This window comes from Ctenopharyngodon idella, chromosome 9 (assembly GCF_019924925.1).
Source record: "Ctenopharyngodon idella isolate HZGC_01 chromosome 9, HZGC01, whole genome shotgun sequence".
NCBI classification, from domain to species: Eukaryota; Metazoa; Chordata; class Actinopteri; order Cypriniformes; family Xenocyprididae; genus Ctenopharyngodon; species Ctenopharyngodon idella.
In genome coordinates, this window is record NC_067228.1 from 26,334,638 (window position 1) to 26,360,906 (window position 26,269).

At 37.8% G+C, this 26,269-nt stretch overlaps 1 protein-coding gene across 1 annotated transcript in view; it reads right to left on the bottom strand.

Annotated features, from left to right (window-relative positions):
* The window catches only part of col4a1 (collagen, type IV, alpha 1), a 68,216-nt gene that overhangs the window by 13,314 nt on the left and 28,633 nt on the right, over nt 1-26,269 (bottom strand). Inside the window, exons 2-39 of the mRNA XM_051904658.1 lie at nt 19,067-19,126; nt 18,464-18,553; nt 16,459-16,503; nt 16,255-16,299; nt 16,074-16,136; nt 15,859-15,912; nt 15,644-15,670; nt 15,060-15,137; nt 14,875-14,937; nt 14,740-14,775; nt 14,614-14,652; nt 14,256-14,348; nt 14,095-14,130; nt 13,743-13,802; nt 13,279-13,314; nt 13,087-13,131; nt 12,948-12,980; nt 12,747-12,807; nt 12,620-12,655; nt 12,362-12,508; nt 12,084-12,161; nt 11,916-11,999; nt 11,763-11,833; nt 11,371-11,562; nt 11,055-11,223; nt 10,873-10,965; nt 10,666-10,770; nt 10,193-10,290; nt 9,935-10,085; nt 2,953-3,066; nt 2,676-2,843; nt 2,494-2,583; nt 2,228-2,380; nt 1,839-1,937; nt 1,634-1,723; nt 609-748; nt 377-503; nt 181-261 (exon numbers count right to left, since the gene is read on the bottom strand). Of these exons, the coding sequence (XP_051760618.1) occupies nt 181-261; nt 377-503; nt 609-748; nt 1,634-1,723; nt 1,839-1,937; nt 2,228-2,380; nt 2,494-2,583; nt 2,676-2,843; nt 2,953-3,066; nt 9,935-10,085; nt 10,193-10,290; nt 10,666-10,770; nt 10,873-10,965; nt 11,055-11,223; nt 11,371-11,562; nt 11,763-11,833; nt 11,916-11,999; nt 12,084-12,161; nt 12,362-12,508; nt 12,620-12,655; nt 12,747-12,807; nt 12,948-12,980; nt 13,087-13,131; nt 13,279-13,314; nt 13,743-13,802; nt 14,095-14,130; nt 14,256-14,348; nt 14,614-14,652; nt 14,740-14,775; nt 14,875-14,937; nt 15,060-15,137; nt 15,644-15,670; nt 15,859-15,912; nt 16,074-16,136; nt 16,255-16,299; nt 16,459-16,503; nt 18,464-18,553; nt 19,067-19,126 (3,250 nt within the window). The remainder of the gene's footprint in view (nt 1-180; nt 262-376; nt 504-608; nt 749-1,633; nt 1,724-1,838; nt 1,938-2,227; nt 2,381-2,493; nt 2,584-2,675; nt 2,844-2,952; nt 3,067-9,934; nt 10,086-10,192; nt 10,291-10,665; nt 10,771-10,872; nt 10,966-11,054; nt 11,224-11,370; nt 11,563-11,762; nt 11,834-11,915; nt 12,000-12,083; nt 12,162-12,361; nt 12,509-12,619; nt 12,656-12,746; nt 12,808-12,947; nt 12,981-13,086; nt 13,132-13,278; nt 13,315-13,742; nt 13,803-14,094; nt 14,131-14,255; nt 14,349-14,613; nt 14,653-14,739; nt 14,776-14,874; nt 14,938-15,059; nt 15,138-15,643; nt 15,671-15,858; nt 15,913-16,073; nt 16,137-16,254; nt 16,300-16,458; nt 16,504-18,463; nt 18,554-19,066; nt 19,127-26,269) is intronic.

Consider the following 26,269-nt stretch of genomic DNA (forward strand, 5'->3'; position numbering starts at 1 on the left):
TTAGGATTTTCATAACCAAATGTATGTGGCACATTTGAAGCTTACTGTAAAGTAACTTTATGCACATTTATTTTGTCTTTCTCAGAAGGGTTCTATCTTGGACAGAAACTTTTTGAATGTGTCTGGCAACATTAAATGGGTGTCTTAAACAGATCTCAGGTGTATTGCAGTTTGACTTACCTGGACGTCCTGATAGCCCAGGATCTCCTGGGGACCCCGGCAAACCACTGACACCTTTCTCACCTGGCTTCCCTGGACTGCCTACTCAGGAATGAAAAACACATTTTATTGTATTATTGTCCAAATGTGTTAATAACACCTGCTGACATGTAGTACATTTAAGTGTAATGTGCATTGATCATTGTAATGATCTTGCCTGGGTAACCAATAAATCCTGTGTCCCCTTTAGGTCCTTGAGTTCCAGGAGTTCCTGGGATACCCATTGTTCCCTTCTCTCCCTTCTGTCCAGGTTCACCAGGGAAACCAGGGGTGCCTATATTTCCCTGTAAGTATGAGATGAGTCAGAGGACGATATTCATTAGCGTTTATAATATGCTAATGTACACTTATTTGTACTCATAGTATGAGTCTCATACAACAACACAAACCTTCGCTCCAGGGGGACCAGGGATTCCTATTCCTTCTGCACCAGGATCTCCTTTATCTCCTTTGGGGCCATCAGTACCCTTAAATCCAGGGTGACCCGGTGACCCACCAATACCTTTAACACCTTTTGGCCCTATTGAACCTAAAGAACCACAAAATGCTCATTAAGAAGCAGTCAAACGTCACAAACAACAGTACCAGAGTTATTCACATTAACCTTACACTGTAGCCCAGAAAGTGGAACAGCCATGGTTCAACACCTGCCTGTAGATAAAGACTAAGAACCTTTTTAATACGTAATGGCAGATTATCTACCTGTATGAAAAGTCATACAAGGGTCAACTATGTGATGCTCATTTTTGTCCTATTGGTTTTAGTGCTGCCAATCCATTTTAAACAAGACTAATTAATTGCACATTTTTCTGTAATTAACCATTGATCACACCTAACATTACTACTATCTTTTTTATATTGTAATACATAATTTCACATTGAATCTCTGAATTAATGTAGAAACAATATAAAGACTATATTTTAAATATTTGTTTGATGGCATCTTTTTACTAAGTACTCTGAATGAAGGCCAGTATCACCGATACCAAGACTACTGATGTCTCTATTAAATGTATTCTTTCCCTCAATTTTTGGGGATGAAATGAGTAATTATAGCCATACATACAGAAAACATTAATCACAGAAATTAACCCGTTATATGACAGCCCTAATTCATATATTTAAAAATACAAAAAATGCACATGAAAATACACAAAAATGAATATATCTCTTCTATGATTAGCAAATGTCTTGTTGTGGTGTGACTCTCCAAAAAAAAAAAAAAAAAAAGTGTAATGATATTTATGAATTAATAATTAAAAAAAAAAAATGTTTTTGAACATACTTATAAAGATGAACACAAATACAAATGTAAGTTTCAAAGAACTAGCACTTCATTCCTTTATTTATTTATTTATTATTTTTTTCTTTATTTGTTATTAATCCACATGTAGAAGAGTAGTACTAAATGTACCTGGGTATCCCATGTCTCCTCTTGGACCTATGTCTCCAGGGTCTCCAATACGTCCTGGCTCCCCAGGGATTCCAGTGTCTCCTTTATCACCTACAATGTAGCCACAGTAATCAAATAATATTCTCATAATAACATTATTGAATCATAGTGCTTAACATCTATCATAATTTTAAACTGACTTTAGGTTTTTGCTTTAGGGACTAACCTGGCTGTCCGTCTGATCCTGGCATTCCATCTTTTCCTGGCATTCCAGGGTCTCCAGGTGTTCCAGGGAACCCCCTTTCTCCAGTAGGACCAGGATCACCTGATAGACATGTCTACTGAGTTTACAGTTCACTGATTTTCAACATATATAAAATCAGCTAAATCTTTGATGGTTGCTCTTTTTGGAAGCAACTAATCCAGAAATGTGTTTTTCCTTAGAATTTTAACAAAGATTCTTGTTAGTTTATTGCATCCATTTATCTTAAAAACAGAAAAATGTCTGACAATATATTTTGTTTTAAAAACATTTTGTTTGTTCAGTTGCACAAAAAATGTGTCATTGGTTTTGGTTTTGAAACCTCTATCGCAAACACCTTCCACTCTCTTTACCTCTGTCTCCGCTGTCTCCTTTGTCTCCTTTCATGTTCACCATATCCACATCACTCATGTTACCAGGTGGCCCCCGTAGACCCTGCTCTCCTCTCTCACCCTTGGGACCTGGATCACCAAACTCTCCCCTGATCCCAATAAAACCAGGGTCACCTGAAAGAGACAGAACATCATCATGAAGATTTAGCTAATGCCCCTGTCAGAGTAAGATAAAGGTATGTTATTTAGTCCAAATAAAAATAATTGTCTTAAATATGTTTTAATACCTCTTTGTCCAGGTTCTCCAGGGTTTCCAGTGGAACCTGGAGATCCAGGGGGTCCTGTCATTCCCATGATTCCAATTTCTCCTTTTGGACCTGAAAAAAACCCCATCCAAATATGAATCAGCTTAAGGTAAACAAGTATGTATCAGGAGAATGCCAGATAATGGGTATCAAAAAGCACTCACCACGTTCACCAGGGAAGCCATCTTTTCCAGGAATTCCTGGTTGACCAGGAAAACCCTTAGATCCTGGTAGACCTGGGACACCAGGGCTACCCCTGTCTCCTGGAGGTCCAGGCATGTCCAGACCAGGTAGACCTTGATAACCTTTCTCACCCTTTATACCGATCTGACCTGTGATATCATCAAGGCTTGTTACAAACAATGTAAGATTGCGAACATCTAGGCATGTTTGTGCATATACTATACACCTGTGTGGGTGTTACTTGAGTGAAAAACTCACCAAGGGGTCCAGGGCCTCCAGGTGGTCCCATTGGTCCAGGTGGTCCAGGTTCTCCAAGTCCTGGAGGACCTGGCGGCCCCACCGGACCATGAACTCCAGGTGGTCCAAGGTTACCTGCAAAAATCCAAATTAATTTAAAGTTATTATACCCCTGAACCCATCCTCTTCAATTTCCTGCAAGCCCTCTGTCCAACACAGATCTCAGAACATTCTCTCTCTCTTACTGTTTTTAGGAAAAAACACATTTTCAGGTGGATCTCTAATTTCTCAAATTGCATGTCCTGTTTGTGCATTCATTGTCTGACACCTTCTTTATCACAGCACATCAGTAGACCCTCCTGTCTAAACTCAGCATTATAGGAACTGCACCTCTTTGGTTGAACCTAACTCACAGACAAATCCTTAGGACAAATATACTGTTCTACCTGCTTTTCAAGACCCCACAATCTCTGCAAGACACTCTGCATTCCTGGCCAGTTAGAAAACACTAACAGCCAGGAGTCAGCCAGGAAGCTGAGGAAGTGTTTGGCATGGATCATGTACTGTACATAGATTTCCACCCCACAGTCAACCTAAAGGTACTTTCACATCTTTGGATTTGGATTTCACATCTTTGCCTAATGCAGTGGTTCCCAAACCTGTCCTGGAGGACCCCCAGCCCTACACATTTTGTATGTCTCCCTCATCTATCACACCTGATTCAACTCATGAGCTCATTAGTAGAGACTGCAAGACCTGAAAATGTGTCAGAAATAGGAAGACATACAAAATGTGCAGTGGTGGGGGTCCTCCAGGACAGGTTTGGGAACCACTGGCCTAATGCATTGAACCCTATAGGGATGCTTCACCGAAACCAGTGTCTGAAGCACTATTGGCCACGGCAGTCATATGATGTCACTGGGTGCGCCCGCATTAAACGTCATCAACTTCAAATTGTCTGAAGAAAGATGCACAGGCATGCCTGAAGTATGGCAACGTGGCGCAGTGTCTCATTCCCTCTATCTGTAACAATCTCAAAATAATTTGTATCTGTATCTGTATTTGGATAAATCCGGAAGTGGGCAGGGCTTTAACCGGAAGTCCGTGAAATTACCTGAGAACTGCGAAGCACATTTTAAATGTAATGTAAGTTTTTATTGAACAAATATGCCTTGTATAGCTCATAAAATAATTAATTTTTATTAGAATTTAAAAAATTGAAATATCTTCCAATTAAAACAATAATACAAATGATAAATAAAAGGAATGGATTTTTTTTTAAAATTTCCAGAGTACTTTGTGTACAGTTATGTCAGAACAATAAGATGACTCTATATAAAATAGCTGATTAGAGAACATGGAAGTTAAAAGAAAGTACTCAATGTTTGAAAACTGTTAAAACAACTTTTACTATGCATATAGCTAAATGCGAATCTTAACAAATTATAAGGAATAGGCTATGCTTTCCAGTTCAGGGAGTGAGTGAGACAGAAACAAAGCTATCATATCGTACAAGGTTTAAAACATTTAAATAAACATATCAAGTACTGTAGTAGAAAATGTATGTGATGTAATAATGTAGATGGTATTGTAACGACTGAGACAAATCAGACACAATTATTTGTTATAGGTAACCAATAATTGTTTAAAGCACTCTGGGGCCTGTCCCCCATCCCCCGAGAAGTTCTCTGTTACAAGTTTTATTGCGCTGAAGAATGTGGTTGCCACATGGAAGAGCAGAGAAGAGACACAGAAGCGTGCATCTTTCCTGCATTTTCCCCACAGAACACAGACTTTCCTGCATTAATTTATAGACAGACCGTTCTATAAATGAACATGCACATCCCTAGGAAATGGTATCCATTATTGCTGTTGTTGTATTGCACTCATTGTATTCGCATGTTTTATGATACATTTAAGGTAACTTCAGTTATGCCATGTTTAGTGTCTATGGGTTCGTATCGAGAAGATTTAAATGCTTGTGTATGCGGTATGTCCATACCCATGCAACACATCAGCATTACAAGAATCTTTAATAGTTCTTCTTCAAAAACTCAGCCAGTAAATCTTGCTCGATCATAAAAGCCCTGACAGGAGGCGTGTTATTGCCCGGAAATACAACATCTTCATTGGTCCGGTCAACAACTAAGAGGTGTGACTTTGACCAGAGGTTAAAAGCCAGTGAACAATGCCACTCGCTCTTTTTCCTTGCTTCTTGGACGACTGAAGAGACCCCCTTCTTGTAGGCCTCGGCCTACAACCCGGCCATGTGCTCATCTATAAGTTGTTTCATAGTACTTCATCTAACGCAGAAGATACTGGCAACAACTTCGGACCGAACCATCAAGATTACAACCCAGCCGGCAGATCCGATGCTCCTCAGCCTAAAGGCATCTTGCAAGTATCGTACATTTGAACACTAAACAGTGATTTAGTATTGATTGGTAAAACTTACCTTTGTCAGCAAAGGGGTTTTATTACTGAGGAAACTGATGATTCTTTTCCAGATTGTCTATGACTTTTTCCTATAACTCTATCAACAGTTCCACTTCCGGTTCAGCTCTATCATTGCTCATTCTTACCAACGTATGTGTGTGACTTGCCTGTATGTTATGTGTCTGTTAGTTTAGTTATGTGTTTGTGAGTTAGTTAATAAAGATTGTGCACAATACATGTTTGGTCCTGACTCCGTCTGCTAATAAATTGCCTCTTAAGTGATTTAGATCCTGACTACATGCTCTGAGTAGTACTGTACAATACGAATGTTGTTTTTCCATAACCTGGAAATTTCTTAGAATTAATAAACAATCAACACTGAGTGTTCACTGGACGAACAGGTTAATTGATTGTAATATTAATGTAGCTACATCCAGTTAATCTGATTAACTGATTTACATATTCATAATGAATCATAATTAATAATCATAATGAGTTATGAATAATTATTAATATTTCCCCTTTGAGTTAATTCACTACAGTATTACTCCTGACAAAGCTCTGATTTCTAAAAGAGACGCACAACGGCATCGCGAAAATCAAAGAGCTGTGCTGTGCATATTTAATTCATAAAGTTTACACTCATTCATGTATCATATTGTACAAGGTTTAAAACATTTAAATAGACACATCAAATAATAGAAAATGTGTATGATGTAGTATTTTAGTCTTCTCAAAGCCCTGATTTCTGAGAGGCACACAGCAGCACGGCTATTACTGTAGATTAGTGACACTCTGCTCAATTATTTCATAGAGTTTACACTCATTCACTTCACACACTCATTATTGCGTAGTAATTTTAAAGGTTTGTGTATAATATCGTGTTATGATCCCCGGCTCACCTCTTATCCAGCAAACTTGAAGAGTGACTGTGTCTGACAAATATTTTCCCCTATTACAAATAATCTCCCTATTATTCAGAAGAATTCGTTATTCATTTTGAAGCCATTATCCGTGCCATTCAGAATAAGGTATTCAGCCATACAAGACACATACCAAGTGACTATGTGCTTTAGTGCCTAAAGGCACGGAAACTTTCTGCAGCTTAGATGCCCCCTTCAAACTTACCTGGTAGGGACACTCCTGCAACCAGATTGGTACTAAGACAAAAAAAACAAATCTTTAGGTAATCCTCCAAAGGAAGAAATCCCTTGCTAGAGCCCAGAAGAGCAGAGTTAACTAGGGAGGACACAGCTTCAGCTGTGTCCACCGACAACTTCCACTCTGGAAGAAAGCAGACTACTGCTCTGCCACATTAGCTGTCCCCAGGCCTTGGCAAAAAGTAGAGCTCCTTAAAAGCAACCCAAATGAGCTGATCATGTACTTTAACATCATGTCCCAAAGAACTGGAGGAGGCTACAGAAGAGAGTGAGGGATTTACGCTCGATCCATCTGTTCTATCAACTACCCGGTCTAACCCTCAATCCCCCTTGGAGGAGAATAGCAAAAGTAATTTCAGGAGATCCAGCCAGGAAAATCTTCCAGCCTATAAGCTGGAAGGGCAACAGACAAGAGAGTGGGGCGTCTGTAGTTACTAAAACTCATCTTGTGCTCTGGTAATCACCCATTCCTCGTGGACCACCAGGGAAGCATGCAGACGTAGTTCTACACTATCACCTAAAAGCTAAAATGCTGGAAGGGGCATCAGTTGAAAAAGTGGGAAGCTAATAGCGATAAAGGCCACTTTTTTTCTTTGTCAACTGCCCTTCTCCCCGGGAGTCACCTTAACAAAAAGGAACTAAAAGACTTTTATCGCCGATCCCCCAAGGGAAGCACGCTGCCTGCTTTAAGCAGGTCCCCTAGGGAAGGGAAGTGTGCCAACATTTTCCTTTTTTTTTTTTTTTGTCAAACTACTGTCTCTAGTCTAAAGAAACTGGAGGGGGCAACCAAAAGAGTTGGTCGCAAATAGAGTCCTACTACCCCTCTGCTAAGCAGTGGCCAAGAGGAAAGAGGGGTTTTGGGGAGAAAGGATTTCTCCCTCTTCTTTATCCCCGATAGATTTAGCCACAGAAGCCTCTCCATGGCAATCATAACAGCCATTGAACGACCGATGGAATGGGTCGTCTGCTTTGTGGCACGGAGAGAGAGATATCTTGGCTCTGTGGAACTCCAGGACTGCCTTTGGAGACAATCTCTTGCCTTGGTCCAGGTCCTTCAAGTAGGTCAGCCTGGTAGGCCTAAAGCACCGCCATAGTGCTTTAAAAAAAATCATGCTATTCTGAACCGTCACTGTATAGGCCTTGCAAACCAGACGCAATGTGGTCTGGCATGGTTTGAAGGTCAAGACTGGAGCTTTCAGGGAAGATGCCACACCAGGGGAGAAGTAGCCCGCAAGTACCTCTTCAACCCAGGGCATCTTCTCGTATCTGTGGTCACATAGCCCCCTTTCGAATCATTCAAAAAAGAAGAGGTAACTATGCGAGTTTCCCCCATGATGTTGACACCTCAGTGTGGAGATTGGGGAGAGACAGAAGGCTCACAAGGGAGCAGCACTGATGCCTGGAATCGCTCCTCGATCTTGCCTGAAGCTACATCCTGTCTTTCTTCCAACCTATCTATATTTAGTCTAGCTGTGGCGCTGGTCATCACCTTGACCAACTCCTCTTACACAGGGCTAAGGGAGGAGGTGGCCTCACTGGAAACCTCTGCCTCAACTCCCATTATATCTAGCTTCTCAGAGATAGATCCGTGAAGCCAGAAAAAGGGATATACCAGTCATGAACTCCTCCATCAGCCTCATTTGTGATCCCAAAGTCGCTATGCTGCTGGACTGTATATATATATATATATATATATATATATATTTATGTATATATCAAATGTAAATTCATTAATTCAACTGTATTTTGTATTTTTACACTATGTAATGTTCTATTTCTTAAAACCAAGCATACATCTCATCAAGTTAGTGTTTTATATGTATTTTTACATTTATTCCAAAATAACTAAAAGCAGTAACAATTTAAACAATATATTTTATTTGTGAACTGATGTTCAGCTGTTCTTTTTATTAGTCAACTTATTTTCCCTGGTCATCAAGCTCGGTAAACACTGATCACACAAGATGTACCTTTAATTTCACCATGCTGATTGCTCACTAAAAAAAGCGGTGATATCTACGTGGGTGAGATGTTTGCTTACATTTTAATTAGTCCTCCTATTAACGCCATCATTTTCTTCATTTAGATAGATTCGTAAACACACACGGAAACAAGAGGCAGGGATTTATCACACAAACCAATCATATCCAGTCATAACCGATCATATCCAAAGCGTGATGGAGGCACTGCCTTCACTGACTCTCCACCAATCATTCTCAGTTACCCCCAATCAAACTCACCGCAAGCTTAAGGTGATGATTAATTGTTTGTTTTAGGGCTTTGTCATACATTTTTTTTTGTGTGCTTCATTCATTAAATAATTGTCACAACTTATTGTGATTAATTGAATCCGTTGTAAGTTGTCACTTTGCAGTGTAAGATTAATACAGTTAACAATTTTAGTTATTAAAGTAATTTAATTCTGTAAATAACTGAAACAATGACAACAAACTGGCCACAGAAAATGGCTAGAAGGTATGTATGGAAACATTCAATGCACTGGTAGTTCCAGTCCATTTAATTATCATTCTAAATTAATGCGCTGCCTTCACTGAAGCACACACACACAAACACACACAGATAGTCACTCGCACACAGAGATTGTGCAGTGCACACACAGAAACATTCAGGAATTAAGAGCACAGAAACTTGTTGTTGCCTCATGACTTGTATTAATAAAATAGCTTTGCTACTGAACAGCTACATTATATAGCAACAAGGCTGTCAATGAGTTTTACACTCAATGCTGGCAACCAACTTGTCAATGCAGGCAAATGAGCAATACCACTACTCCCTATACGCAGAGTATGCATTTTGTGTAGAGCACCAACTACCAAGAAAACTACCATCCAAAAACAAAAGTAAAAAGTAGTGTGCATTCGAGAGCGATTTCAACCAAGGGGGAACTCTGTGTCAGTATCTTGTGCCTTCTAAAAGAGCGCAATCATTGTGGTTGAATGAAATAATCATGATTAAATCAAATAACCCATGATCAGGCAGTTATTTAATAAGTGCGACAGGCCTAGAGCTAGCCATTATATGTCTAACTAAACATAGAATGGACAAACAATCACATATATTTTCACATGCATGCACACACAAACAAAGCAGCTTCCTGAAGACAAAGAAGCTGATGACGCTTAATATGGGCGCCCTTTTATAGACATGCCGGTGCACCCAGTGATGTCATGTGACTGCCATGGCCAATGAGATTGGCATGATTTCACACGTGCTTCAGACACTGGTTCCGCTGAAGCATTCCCATAGAGGCAATAAATTGACTATGCATTGAGTTCCTTCAAAAGGGAACAATTTCTTCTATTAGTAATGCATCAATGAAACTATCAGGATTTTTTTTTAAAAGCTTAAATGTTTTCACATTTGTTTTCACCAACATATAACTGTACCTTTGATTCCTTGAGGTCCAGGTGGCCCAGTACGCCCATCAGTTCCAGGAACCCCTGTCATTCCAGGATTACCCTTTTCCCCTGGAAATCCTGGCAGTCCTGGCTGACCTATGGCACCCTTAGGACCAGGAAGACCCCTGCCAGGTTCACCCTGTATATAATACAGCTCAAAGTCAATGAAAAAGTGACAATTTCTCACCCATTTCTATAAAGACATTATACAGTACATCAAAATCTAAATGGCATCCACCATCATACTTTTTGCCCAGGTGTCCCTGCACGACCAGGCAAGCCATCCTGACCTGGTTGACCAGGCTCTCCTGGAATTCCACTGGGACCTGGAATCCCAGAGTATCCTAGCAGAGGGAAAAATGGATAGTTAGAAAAACATTACAGATTAGATACCCGAAACATAATTTGACACCCATTTATGCAAAAGTAATTGGGCCTGAAATGTGCATTCCCTAGAACATGAATAGTTGGTTATTTTAAAGTTGTTGTTTTTTTGTTTTTTTTGCAGAGTATAGTGATCTTGATCATAAATTATGTACAACCTAATCTTGATCATAAATTATGTACAACCTAAATCTGTATTGGAAACAGCATATTTTCCACTGTAGCTGTTGTTATCAATGAATAAATTTAGAGTTTAATAGTTAAAGGTGCAGTGCTTTAGAGCATTTCACTTTTAAACATAATTTGACTGTTACAGTCTGGCACTTGCAGTTTACCTTTTGGCCCTGGAGGCCCAGGGAGTCCAATTCCTGGCAGTCCAGGTTCACCTTTGATTCCTGGAAATCCTTGAACTCCATGTTCACCTGGAAGTCCTCTATCACCTGAGTGACAAAGTGAAAAAGACATCAACACACCCAGCTCTGCCTCACACCACTGAATGCAGTTTCCAAGCAATATGATACATTAGCATAACCTGATTTTACCTTGAAGACCAGGTCTGCCAGTCTCTCCACGAGGCCCTGGGGCACCCTGAGGTCCAGGAAGACTTATTATTTGACCAGCATCACCTTTACTTCCTATAACGATATTTGGGATTATGGTTATTTTAAAGACCATAGCATTGACAACCAGTGGATAAGCAAATGTATTACTCTAAACCAATGACCTGGTAATCCTGGCCTTCCTGGTGCACCAGGCAACCCTGCAAAGCCTTTATCACCAGGTTCACCTGGCCGTCCTATGCCTGGGAGACCTGGGGGACCTCTTTCACCTGGATGGCCGATGAAACCACGATCTCCATCCAGGCCACGATCACCCTTAATACCAACTCTAGCCTAATCATAGAAACAAGATTTATTAATCAAAATATGTGATATTCCATGGTTAAGAAAACATTGCAGAATAGACATTGGGACACACTGTGAATTAGATGCAAAAGTGAATTCAGCTATTTGTCTTTTTTGTCAGATCTTTGTACTCACAGGTTCTCCCTTGGGTCCAGGTTGCCCTGGTCGGCCATCTTTTCCTGGTAGCCCATCAATACCTGGAAATCCTCTGTCTCCAGTAGTACCAGGTAAACCCTTATCTCCTTTAAACCCTGGAGCCACAAAGACATCACCAGGCTCACCCTGAGCACCAGGGGCACCCATTAAACCCGGAGAGCCATCTTGACCCTAAAGTCCAAGGAAATGCAAGAAGAAAGGTAAGATTTGTCCAGACAGGATTTAATGTGTTTACATCCACATTTAAAGTGGGCACAGTGCACTACCAATGAATTTGTATCCAATCAATTTTTTTTTTTTTTTGGTGCCACAAAAATGGACTTTGACATACTAAGTAAGAAATGTTAAATTACGCTAGAAAATGTACATACAGGATTTCCAGCAGGTCCAGAAGGTCCTGGCACACCCTTCTCTCCTTTACTCCCAGCTTGTCCAGGAAAACCTAAAATGAAAACATCCAGCATGATGCATAATCTCAGAAAGCCCAAACATACCAAAAGAAAGCATTGCTCATTGCTTCGCACCTTGCTGACCCTTTGGCCCCTGAGGACCAGGTAAACCTGGTGGCCCTAAACCAGTGCATTGTGTGCATGTTTCGCCTTGATCACCTGAAAGAGCAGGAAAAACTCAGAACCAATTTTGAGGAAACCAAAACTATAGTGAACAAATGGATGACTGAATTACTTCCTCACCTTTCTGTCCCACCTCTCCTTGCAATCCTGGAGGTCCCGGAGGGCCTGGAGGTCCTTTTTCAATATTACAGTCTTCATCTAAAATAAACAAGATTAATGCCAATGACATTTTGGATCAATCAAAGGAACCACACATGCATCTTTACACATTGTGCCTCATCACTGTCAGCCTCTTTCTAGAAATGACATGATGACTCCATTCTTTCCATGAGGTCATTGAGTTATGTTTATTATCACAGCATAACAAAAACAGTAATTTGTGTTTAAGATGTTCTTACTGATCGGCCCTGGTGGTCCGGGTGGGCCGGGTTGTCCATCAGCTCCTTGTGAACCTTTAAGAGACACTCCATCAGCTCCTTTATCTCCCTTCTGGCCAATCTCTCCAGGTAAGCCACGAGGTCCAGGAGGACCTTCCCTATCTCTGCCTGTGGTCAACCATGGACATAAAGGAAAGGATCATCATTACTGTGAACTATTGTACTAAATTATACTGACTTAATTCTACCTAACACTTTATCAAAATGTGCTTCTCTCACCTGGGGGGCCAGGATTTCCACGCTCTCCTGGATAACCTGATGAATGAAGAAAACAGATGAACAGATAAAGAGACTGTGAAATTTAACAGGACAATCGCACAAGGACAAGACATTATGCAGACATCACCTGTCTCTCCTTCTGCTCCGGGGGGGCCAGGAGGACCAGGAGGGCCAGGAGGACCAAAACCCTGTAAGATAATTACTATCATTAGTAACTACCAGTCCATGACATTGTTCTAAGTGAATCAGGTGTGGAAATAGCATGTGGCTTTGTTAGTTTCAGTACTGCAGCCGTTATCTGAGTTTTAGTAGTTAGATAACCACTTACATATCCTGGTGGTCCTCTTTCTCCTTTGTCACCCTAACATGAACCAAAGTCATAATTAAAATAAATTAAGTTTAAAAAAAATTGTAATGCATTTTATGTCTAGTGTTACAGCATGGACCTCCAAGATGGGATTTCTTACCTTCAAGCCATCATACCCAGAAGTACCAGACAAGCCCCTTTCCCCCTATCACAAACAAAGGGATTAAAAAAAGAAAAAAATCTCATTCAGTGTGATTAAAGTATTTGAAATGAGAGAGTATAATTAACCATTATCAAATCTAAATTAACAGCTTGCAACAGATAACTGCGTCACTGTCCAAGATTACCATACCTTTTCTCCATTCTGTCCATCTTTGCCTGGTTTCCCCTTGAAAACATAAAGTGAATCTCAGATTTCACATAGTATATAAAACACTATCATATGATAAAATAGTAGATCAACAATCATTATTAATACAAAACAAGTCTGCATTGAAAATCTCTGATTCAAAGCCTGTAACTTAATGTTTTTTTTGTTTGTTTGTTTGTTTTTTACTTTACGGTATAAATGAATACAATGATTCAAGAATGATTATTAAACAAACTAAATCTGACATTATCAAATTATATTTTAACTTAACTTATGCTGATAATATAATAATAAAAAAAAAAAAACAGTATAAAACAGTATTAAAAGGATAACACATTTTTGCTAGTGGTCTAAGAAATGTGGTCCTTGCTGATAAAGCTGAGTGATTTATGATCAATGTATTATGTAAGTAAACATTTCATTGTGTTCTTGTACAGGTCACTTACTATTGGTCCTGGTGGTCCTGGTTCACCTTTCACTCCAGCATAATGTGGTGCGCAAAAACCCTTGGTGCAGAGGCAAAGGCAAAATGAAAGTGTATTACTATTCCTTAAAATGTTTAGAAAAACCCATAAATTCAAAGATTCAAACAATATCACAATGCTGAGCTCTGTTTTACAGGTCAAATATATACAAATTATGTAATATAATTATAGAATTGCATTATATTATAATATATTTTAATATAGAAAAATATACAATAATACATTTTATAATATATTTAGAATTATAAAATTGATTCCGTACAATCCAGTTGTATTTGTTTATAGATTTACACAATTTTATGCTGCCACTTACTTCTTGTCCTTTCTCTCCTTTAGAGCCTGTTTCACCCTAGAAAACATGCAAGGCACAAGAAACTTAGATGTAACTTAGATAAAAGAATTGTAGCCCTGAAATATTACACCTAAGCCACACAAAAATGTATAAATTTCATAGGGGATTTGATGACATCATACCTGCGGTCCAGGAACACAAACTGTTGTGGTAGGGCCTTCAACTTCCTCTCGTCTCCCTGGTGGACCAGGGGGACCGGTTAAACCTCGCTCTCCCTGAAAAGAGAAACAGGGAATGATCATGATGACGATTGAGACTAAACCAGAAAATATTCTTATGCTTGTTTGTATTATATTGTCAATCAGCTTCAAGTCATGTTCAATAGCAAGAAACACACAAATTGACCCTTCTAAGGCACATAGAGTTTATTACTGTGTTTGCTTTGTGTTACCACCTATGAAGCACATGTTGCAAGTGCCACTAATGGTCATTCTAATGCATGACAGATGCTTTATGAGCCAATAGTTTCCCAGAACTCACCTTATCTCCTTTCTCACCCTGAAATGTCAGCTTGTCACCCTGCAACAAGAACGAGTAAGACAGCTTCTGGTCATTTCACAAACTTTATCATCTATGCAAAAGATTTCAGATGAGTAGCAAAGTTACCGGCTCTCCCTTTTGACCAGGTTCACCAGGCCTTCCCTTCAAAGAAAAATGGCATGGTGTGAGATTCATGTGAGAGTTCACTGGTGTTGGTTAATTGTCTATAATTTGTTTTAGAGATTTTAACTTTAGACTCACAGGAGGTCCAATTGGTCCAGGTGGGCCGAATGGCCCTTGTTGTCCAGGATTTCCTTTTTGCCCCTAAAATATGAAAAGAGAATCAGATAAAGTTATGAAACATGTTGAAGCATACTCCAGGCAAGAATATTAATGCACATTTTCAATATGAACACAAAGAGGTGCATTAAAATAAACATACTTACTGGTGAACCGGGTTGTCCTGGCAAGCCCCTGTCTCCTTTTTGAGGGATGGGTACTCCAATAACACCACCTGGATCTCCCTATGAGAGTAAATATGAGTGAAAACAAATTTCACTACAATATTTCTGAGACGCACACCAATAATACTGCTTGACACAATTGTTTATTAAAATACAATTTACTGAACAGTGCTATGCTGTATCATATGGCGATTTCCACCATTTTAAAAAAAGCAACTAGGCACTCAAGGCCTTTCTTAACACTGATTTTACTATGGTATCCAGATATCCCTGTTTATTTGTCAGCAAAAGTCCATCCAGCAGACTTTTAGCTTTTGTTAAAACCACAGATAGAACTTATGCATTTTTGAATTCCCACTGATGGACAGTCTGTTCGACAGAGGGGCAGTGCCAAAGGGGTGCATTAAGGGTGTTGAAGTTTTTTGGCAAAAGGGAACAAAACATCACTTTTTTTCTGCAGTACGAATTTCTTGTCACCAATGAATTACCCCCTTTAAGAACAAATCCCTGTAACATATGGCCTTATTGCTTTATTATGCAGAACTAAGTTAAAATGGGTTCCATACCTTTATTCCCTTCAAACCTGGAATACCCTGAGGAAGATTCAGAAAGAAATTTGTTAAGTCAGGAATCTGTTGTTGGACTAGATTAACATCATACAATGAGTTATAACACATAATAAAAGATGTACATTTTTATATAATGGCACAGTATTTTAAGCACTGATATAAATTTGACAATTGACATATTGGAATTATATGACATGAGAAACTACTCATACTGGTGGTCCCTGCACTCCTGGAACACCTGGAATTCCATCAAAACCACGATCCCCCTGCAAAACACAAAATAAATCCTCTATTCAGTCACACTGAGGATTTTGAGTGATGGCTCATCCCAAATGACATAAAATCAATTTACATTAAAAACAAAAATAAAAACAAAAATAAATAAAAAATCATAGGTCTCATAAAAAGCACAACAAACATGTTGTACCTTGGTTCCATTGCAGCCTGGAATTCCTTGAGGTCCAGGTGCGCCTTCTAGACCTGGAAGACCCTGTAGAAAATCAAGGCAATAGCAGAAAGACACACAGAAAGATTGTTTTGATTTTGCCTAAAATTTATGACATTCATTCTGATCCATTTTCTCCAAAAAGACTCTCAGCTCAACTTACTGGAATACCTGGACGTCCTGGGAAACCTGCCATACCAGGTGGGCCCTACAAAAGAAACATCTATATGGTATAATGATGTAAAAGTAATTTTTTACAGTGTTGCTATTATGTAAAACCAATTAATATTTTTTAAATGTATCAATATTACACAATATGGCTATATTTGAAATGGTATTCCTGAGCATTAGATGTGCAGACACTTACTCTATTTCCTTTCATTCCTGGAGCTCCTGCCTCCCCTGTATCTCCCTGGAAGAAATCAAAAACAAATTGAAAGAACACTGCAAATCATATTGGCTTTTGCTAACTCACCATATTTTATTTTGTATAGTGTTTGGTCCCCATTTGTTAAACCTAGGGTAACTTTATTGTGCTTTTCAAAAATGAGGACACTGGTGGGCCAAATACTTTTTAATGGTAAAAAAAAAAAAAAAAAACTATAGCAGTACATTATGCATCTGTGCACGATTCCAATCCAGTTTCCTAATTTAAAAATTATTGGTTTGGAAACAGTGACTGGATCTACAGGTATTAGTAAGGGTGATAGATTACAAAGACTTTTACAAAGGGAAGTCTTTTGGTTTTTCCCAACTCTACATAAGGGGCTTTCGCACCAGATAGTTCTAGGAACTTAGTAACTTAGAGTAACTAATTCTGCCTTCACGTGCTCTCGGAATTAAATACGAGTTTCCTAGGTAAAAATTGCACATGAAGCACGTGAAGGCAGCATACACTGTAAACCCAAATAAGTTAGGCTAACTCAAAAAATTTGAAGTAATCAGTTACATCAAATTTTTTGAGTTATGATGTTCCCAACTTTAAATAAGCAGAACTATCAAGTTTTGAGTTTGTAGTACTCATGCATGTTAATTGCTCCTAACTTGAATTACTGAGTTAGCTAACTCATACATTTTGATAGCAATTAACATAAAATATTTAGTTAATTAACTTTTTTTTATTTTGAGTTCTTGCAAATCAAATGAGTTATTTACTTCACTGTAAACCCTAATAAGAAAATTAAGAAAATGCTTATTTCCTAATTTTCTAACATGTTAACAACAGCATGGTACAGCACTTACTGAACTTACCTGCTCTCAAACCAAGCTGCATGCGCCACCTGTCACTATGATGGTAACTTTCCAAAAACCCACATTAACAGAAACTCTTTTAAATTAGCATAACAAAACATTAATCACTACTAAATCTCCGTTACCATTAATCTTGCACAAAAAAAACATTATATAACACTTAATATTAGCATTTACTCTCCCTTTCAAGTGCTATGGGCAAAGCATGCTGGGAAATAGAAATCCCAGCCCAGTTTCAGTTAAACTTAAATGAGTTTCAGTTAAAGAATACAACTTAAAACAATGAAATTGTTCAGTTTACTTGAAATATATCAGTGCTGTGAACTCAAAAGAAAAAGAAAGTTCTAAATACTCATAACAGTTAATTTAACTGAACTAATTTGTTCAATTTAAGTTTGTCCTACTCAAACCAATTAAGTATTTTGAGAGTTAGGGTTTACAGTGTAACTCAGTGGACTCTTTTCTAAAGTATACATTAACTAATGTTATTGAGCCTTGTTGTAAAGTGCTTAATTTAGTTAATTTAGCTCAAAAACTCATTTGGCTAAGGTTTTGTGCTTTGCTGGACTAACGTGTGCTTCTAAATGTTTTGCACCTTTATTTGCCACTGACATGCATTATCTTTGCAGGTGATCCTGACCAGGATGAAAGCAAAGGAATTTTTGTGAATGAATTTTCATCTGGGCATGTAGATGGAGTGAGCCATTCGCTAATGTACCTGAAGCTGTGCTGCACTTTTTAGGCCAGTTTCACACATACTGGGCAAGCGAGATGTTTAAATAACAGTGAATGGTGCGAATTCTGAGACATGACACCACACAGCTCATGTTCCCAGAGGGATTGTTGTAATCTGTAAATTGGAGTGTATGTGATATGTGGATCTGCCGTTACTCTTGCTGAAGGTAATGATAGAAAACCAAAAACAGACATTTTAGGCAAGTTCGAAATCTTGACCGGATGCTTTTTTAAGGTCTGAAAAGAGAGTCCTAAAGCAAAACCAGTTGAGAACTGGTATGTAGGATACACACTGGTATGTAGGATACACACACTCTCAAAAAAAGGGAACATTCGAATAGCAAACTGTCTTTTAAAATTACTTCAAAACCAGTATCCTACTTTACCTTTGGTCCCATTGGCCCTGTGGGGCCCTCGTGACCTGGCAATCCAGGAAATCCGACAAGGCCCATCAAACCAGGGAGCCCAACCTCACCCTAATAAGGAAGAACAAAAGGTGATGATTTAAAGGAAATGAGTATCACCTTTTCTTTACGAGCAGAATTTTTCACTTTGTACATTTCATATAGATCTCATTTCTCATACACATTCACCTTACATGACAGAGTATATGCTGTTAACAGAACCGCACCACTAGATGGCGCAACAGATCCTTCTTTGCAGGATTAGTGCCCTGACATTATGAGCTACATCAAAAATATAATGAATGGCACACTCACTCAAATGATCACTGTGTTCTTGTGCTGGGTGTGTACAGTTCATGCTGTATTACATTATGAAACAATACTCTTTTTGTATAACACTTTTAATTTTTGTATAACACTTGATCCCTACTCCAGTCTTTCCCCTCACACTCTCTCCTCAAGTCCTATTCTAATTCGGGTTTTATGAATGCAAGTTAAGGTGTCAATATGCAAACAATATGCCAAAACCAAAAACAATATGCAAAACCAGTGAGATGTGCAGGAAGCAGAGGAAAACATACTCACCTTCGCCCCTTTAACACCACTGCAGTCACATCCACCACATGAAGACCCCGAGCATCCTCCCTGCAAGAAAGAAAATGTCAAGTTCCACACTGAACCACTAGGAGGCAGTAAACACATGAAATTGGCATTGGTGACAGGTTCGTAAAGGAGATGCCTGTGAAGGACAAGAGCTTTGAACTGAATCGGGGTGAAACAAAGGTGGTTAGCACTGGACCTGCATTGGCGTTGGCAGAGTGTACCAATGGTTTGAAAATCACATGACAAATAATGATAGCTTGCATATATGCACATCATTTCATATCTACATATACTAAATGAAAAATCTGTGATTGCTGTTATATGGTTACAACATATCACACAGAAATGATCCAACTCAGATACATGGCCCATATTGTGCGGTTTTGCTTAAATTGTACATTGATTATTTATCTCAAAATAACTTATGAGATATCTGTGATATTTATAAAAAAAGACAGATAGTCTAAACCACATACACAATTTAAAAAAAGGTGAATGTGATATTGTGTGAAGAATGTGAAGTAGTATATCCTTGTTGATCCTGGAAAACCATTCCAGTAAACCAATCAGATTTGAGGGATAGGTTTATGCCAAGTTTAGGCTTACAACAAGGGTTAGTGTTATTCGCCTATCATTTTCCTCTGATTTCAGGGATAAGTTATGGGTAGGGTTAAGTTTAGTGGGTAGGGATAGGGTTAAGACTATGTTTTTGGACAGTAATGTTATTCCAGGATCAACAAAAGATGTTGATCCAGGAACATGTCTTACTTTACAAAAAAGAAGCAATAGTTTGGATGATTTATTCATGTAGATGAATAAAAGATTCACAGATTCAGTTGAATTGTTCTTGTTATTGTTATTTGGCCTGCATAAAACAAACAAATATAGTCTTATATAAGCTAAAGAAAGGGCTACAGCTTCAAATTTCACTAAATCTTGAAAGGTGTTGCATAGACATTCACATTTGCATTTTACTCTAATTTTGTGTCTCAATATCAAATAATGACTCAGGAAAGAGATATTACTTCCACTTTCATTTGTTACATGGAAAGATAAGGTCAAGTCAAGTACATTGTTGAATACATTATCCTGTTTTAGTATACTCTATATACTACACATTTTAGCAAATGTAGTAGATCATCCTGGTATTCCACGCAGGGCTGTTGTCTCAGGCCCTGGGATGAGGGGAGCCGGCTAAGGTTCTCTACTCATTTGACCCAGAAGACAGAGTTCCCATAAAGTTTAACTATGGTACCTGTGAATTTTTTACCAATTTTGACCGAGTTCCCATAAAGTTTTACTATAGTCCCTGTAATTTTTTTTTTTACCAATTTTGACCTGATACCATGCATTTAGGGTTAGTTTATAAAAAATGGAAATTCTGTCATTAACTACTCACCCTCATGTTGTTTTAAAACCATAAGACTTGTTTATCTTCGGAGCACAAATAAAGAATGAGATAACCAAAAAGGTTCATTCGCAAGAACAATGCATATGGCTGAGCTTCCGTTTACCAAATTTAAGTGCTCTATGTATGTTTGCAGATTAATACGATTAATCGCGATTAATCGTTGTGCAGCCCTACTGATTAAGATTTATATGTGAATGAAAGCCTAAATTAAATATGTTCATCATATAAAGTAATTATGTCTCTCCCGAAGACTTGGATTAAACCGCTTGATTCAAATGGGAACTTCTTTATGAATGTTTTGAACCGTCAGAGTTTTGGGTGAATAGACATTCAATGGAGGGAAAGACATCTCACAGATTTCATTAAAAATATCTTCATGTTTGTTTCGAAATTGAACGAAAGTATTATGGGTTTGGAACGACATGAGATTGAGTAATTGATGACAGAATTTTCATTTTGGGGTGATCTAACCCTTTACTACGGTCTACAATATACTGCATACTTCAGAAATGGTAAGATTATGTTATGATTGTAAAGTCTTTATGATAGAAAGGCACAACAGGGCTTGCTCTTTGCACTACAAAGATTGAATATGACTTAAACATCTTATGTACTGTAAGGTGAAAAATGTGTATAATAACTCAAGCCAAGACATTTATTTGCAAGCTAACTGTTGTAAACACTGAAAATTATTATGACAAAAATCACGCACAAGAACTCTCTCTCTCTCTCTGTTCCTCTCTCTCTCTCTACATACAGTATATACATGTGTATGTTACCAAGAAGATAAAACAGGTAGTTGGCATGCACATAGATTGTTTGGTCTATACTGAAAGATGACAGATATCATGGAGAGGGGCCTGTAAATTCAAACAGAGGCATCAGGCCAACAATTTAACAGACCTGTTCTACTGTTAAGACCCAAATAAAGGCCTCTCTCTATATCACTAGATGGACAGCTGGTCTAAACATGATACTGGACCCTGGGAACCCATTTCTTCCATCCACGCATCCCTCTATCACTGCAGTCGTTCTCTCGCTCACGTGTGAGGCAGGCAGCCAAATGTCTGCACATCTGGAGAAGCAGGCCTGGCGAGGACTTCCACCAGCTGCCGGGTTCGGGTCCGAGATCGCACTGCCCCCACCCGTGAGCCCTCCTAACAGGCCTAACTGAATCAGCATGTGGGTGCTGAAGACCATGAGAATCACCGCTTTCGGTCTCAAATATCACCTCTGGCGTGACCCACTCTGGCCATTTCTACAAAAGCCCACCATCCCTGGAGTGTAATTTCCGTATGTGAACAGACCGAGCTCTGGCTATAATGTTAGCTCTGACATCCCTAATGCAATCTCAGTGCCAATGAGAGGCATTCTTCCAGCAATACGCAGACAAGCTGACAAAAATATATCCCTTTCTACAAGAGAACTGGATGTCTTGTAAGTAGAATAACCAAAACACACACACACATTATCACGCCTGTTTCAGTTTAACATAGTGCTGACCTACTTCTTAATAGTCAGTCAGTCCATTAAAATAAGTAGGCACTTTCCAGCAACAAGTCACAGTTTGGCATTTCAGGACTGTTTTAAAGCATTTTTGTAAGGCACATATGCCATGTTTTTGTTGTCAACATTATTAAACATGTTAGTATGAAAAGTAGGCCAGAGATTTTGGCTTGTGACATTGGAATTGGAACCGGTAATAACCTTTTTTCCAGGCTTCTGATTGGCCAACATGGCTTTACGGTTAGGGTTATATCGCCCCCTGTTGGTTTAACATGCTCTTGACAGCGCTTCATAGCGTGTTTTTGCGTTTTAATGTGGACGTTTTTTTTTTTTTTTAAACGAAGGCCGAAAAACTTGTGTACATGTGGACTAGGCCCTAGTTTCCTAGTGTGTTTGATTACGATTCTGTTCACCTGTCGTTCATTTAATGAACTCATTTAGTTAATTCAAAATGCATGTTATTTTTTATTTAGTACTGTCCTGAGTAAGATATTTTACATAAAAGATGTTTACATATAATCCATAAGACAAAAAAATTGCTGAATTTATTAAAATGACCCAGTTCAAAAGTATGTGAACCATTGATTCTTAATACTGTGCGTGGTTACCTGGATGATCTATGACTGTTTTTTTGTTGTGTGATGGTTGTTCTTGAGTCCCTTGTTTGTTCTGAGCAGTTAAACTGAGCTCTGTTCTTCAGAAAAAATCTCCAGGTCCTGCAGATTCTTCAGTTTTCCAGCATTTTTTGAATATTTGAACACTTTACAGCAGTGACTGTATGATTTTGAGATCCATCTTTTCACACTGAGGACAACTGAGAAACTCAAACACAACTAATAAAAAAGGTTCAAACATTCACTGATGCTCCAGAAGAAAACACTATGCATTAATAGATGGGGGGTGAAAACATTTGGAATTTGAAGAACAAGGTAAATTGTATTTAATTTGTCTTCCGGGAAACATGCAAGTATCTTCTGCTGCTTCCGAAGGGCAGTACTAAATGAAAAAAATGATATTCAAGCGAAATAAGAAAAATTTGGACCTCTTCATCCTGCTCAAATGTTTTCACCCCCCCACTCTTAATGCATCGTGTTTCCTTCTGAAGCATCAGTGTATGTTTGAACCTTTTTTAATAGTTGTGTTTGAGTCCCTCAGTTGTCCTCCATGTGAAAAGATGGATCTCAAAATCATTCAGTCACTGTCGTAAAGGGTTCAAATATGCAGAAGATGGTGGAAAACTAAAGAATTTTTGTGACCTGGAGATTTTTTCTGAAGAACAGAGCTCAGTTTAACTGTTCAGAACAAACAAGCGACTCATGAACAACCATCACAAAACAAAAAAAATCGTAGATCATCCAGGTAATGACACACAGTATTAAGAATCAAGGGTTCACATACTTTTGAACTGGGTCATTTTAATAAATTCAGCTATTTTTTGTCTTATGGATTATATGTAAACATCTTTTATGTAAAATATCTTACTCAGGACAGCACTAAATAAAAAATAACATGCATTTTGTATTTTCTCCCTTATTTTGTTAAAATTATTAACATTTTCACAGATTCTGCAAGTGGTTTACATACTTTTTCTTGCAACTGTACTTGATTTCATTTAATTTGATTTTGAAATCTTACATTTTTATTTAATTTATTGCATATTGCATTGTAACATTTCAATGTCAGTAACATTTTTTAAGTAGTTAAAGTTCAGTAATGACACATTAAATTGATCAAAAGCGACAGTAAAGACATTTATAATGTTACAAAATATTTCTATTTCAGGTAAATGCTGGTCTTTTGGTTTTCACAAAAATACAAAAACAGTTATTAGTAGTTATGATATTTGAAAATATTACTGTTTTACAGTTTTTAAATGCAGCCTTGAGCATAAGATATATATAGATATATATATAATCTTACTAACCCCAGATGTTTGAATGGTTGAGTATGTCCCACTAGAAGTTAGGGTAAGACTTTATTTTGATGATCTACTTTAGACGTTCTACTAACTATAAATAACTTTGCAATGTCAACTACCAGTCATTAGAGTATTAGTAGACTGTCTGTTAACACTTTATTTTGATGCTCCCCCAACAGACATTCTCCTGACTATAAGTATCTTGGCAACTACATGTCAACTTATTCTACTAACCCTAACACATCCCTAATCAAACAGTCTTATACAGTGAACTAATACTCTAATGTGAGTTAGTTGATATGTAGTTGTAAAGTTACTTATAGTCAACAGAATGTATAAAGTGGACTATCGAAATAAAGTCTAACCGAAGTTAGTTTCTAGAGTCTATAGCTTTGTATTCATTATAAAAAAGTTCTAATCTTCCCTTTTCTGCTCCATGCTGTTAGAAATAACCACCAGATCTCTCAAGGCCAAAGTCAGATCAGTTAGGGATCAGACATTCCTCTTTCTCCAACGCATGACTGAGGTCAGATCCCACCCGTCAACATGCATGAGTAGTGTGATCTCCGCACATGTGTATATGTTGCTTTATCATTCTAATGTATGTTTTAGCACTCAGAGATCCTACGATGACTATCGCCCAGTTCAGACCACAGCTTGCTAATCTGCAGCCTGGATCAGCACAGCAGGGGAACGGCTTTGAAATGGGAATTTTGTTTTTCCTTCTAGGGTCAGTCTTGCATCCCAACAAACCCAAACATGAAATGAGCAGAAAAATAGCAAAAGCAGACAAGAGCACTGATAAAAGTCTTAAAAAGTAATGTTTTTATAGATGTGGAAAATGTGAGTGCTTAAATGTCCTTGCGTTCAAAGACATTATCATGAGATTTTGTGTGTGCTGGCCTGTGATACATAAGCGTCTCTCTTCTGGTTTTGTCTAGGGCGTCTCTGCATTGCTCTCAGAGCAAACAGCCCGTGAAAGCGTGAAAAATGAATCAGGCGTGAAAACACAAAGACACAACTTGTCCTCACCTTTACTTTTGTGTTGGTTTACAGTGCACACAGTGAGACATTTGACACCCTTGGTGTGAAAGGAGGCTGTTTCATAAACCTTAATGTACTTTCTTTGACTTTTAGAATTAATTTGCTAATATTTTGGAAGGAACCACTTTGATAATTGGTTTCAGGCTTTGACAGATTGTATATTAAACATGTATTTCTGAATGAGCTATGATTTTTAGGCTCTTTGAGGCAGAAAAATAAACAAACATTGGACTGATTTATTTTCCATGAATGCATGGAAACAAATGATTAATCAATTGAAATGAATTGATTTGAATTGCTTATTTTGATGTGTGTATGCCAGTTTCCATTTCTAACATTTGTTTTTGTTCTCTTGGCTCCCTTGAGTGCATTGTATGTTCTCATAGATGTCCTAAAATATGTGAACTTTCCTAAATCAATATACATTATGTCTTGTGTTCTGAAAAATGTATCAAAATTAAGTATGTTTAGGCTTAAAACAAAACAAAAAAAAATCTATTGCAATGGGGTAAGAAAAATAAACTTAACTCAATGGGAAACAAGTTTATTTTTCTGACCCCATTGGCAGATTCTTTATTTATTTAAATTTTTTTTTTTTTTTTTTTTTTTTACTTTTACTTTTTTTTTTACTTGTTCTGAAATGAATTTAGTTTGATAATGTTTTTTTTTTTTTTTTTTTTTTTTTTTATTAAATATTTAATATTTTGTATTTTTAGGAGATTTTTTTTGTACTAAATTATATTTATGGATTAGTTATGATCCAATTTTCCAATTATTACCAATTATCCAATTTTTGAGCATAGTCCTTAAAAATGAAATTTCTTAAAGAACTTAAACTGTTGTGAATTTTGAATGCTTTAGAGACTTAAGTTGGGTCTCTTTTTAAAGAAGACACTTTACATATTATTCCTGAAGTAGAAAAAAAAAGTAAAAAAATTTTTTTATATATATTTTCCAAAACATGTTTAACTCTAAAACTGTGAGAAAATCAAAGCCATAAACCTAAACAAATTGTGCTCCAATTTTGAGGTTGATATCTCAACAAATGAGCTTTCAGTAAGATTTTGTTTGGGTGCAGTACCAAACGTTTCCACTAGATGAAATTTGTCTCCCATTCATTTTCAATGCAGCCATATTTGACCATAAACAATACAACTGTGACTATTTTTTTTTTAGGACCATTTTGTGTTCACATAGCAAGTGCCAAAACCTTTACCAACTTTCGTACCATTCCAATGAAGTAAAAAAAGAAATTAAATAAATAAAAATTTTTCAGTCAAAAATGATACAACGGCACCGGGACAGA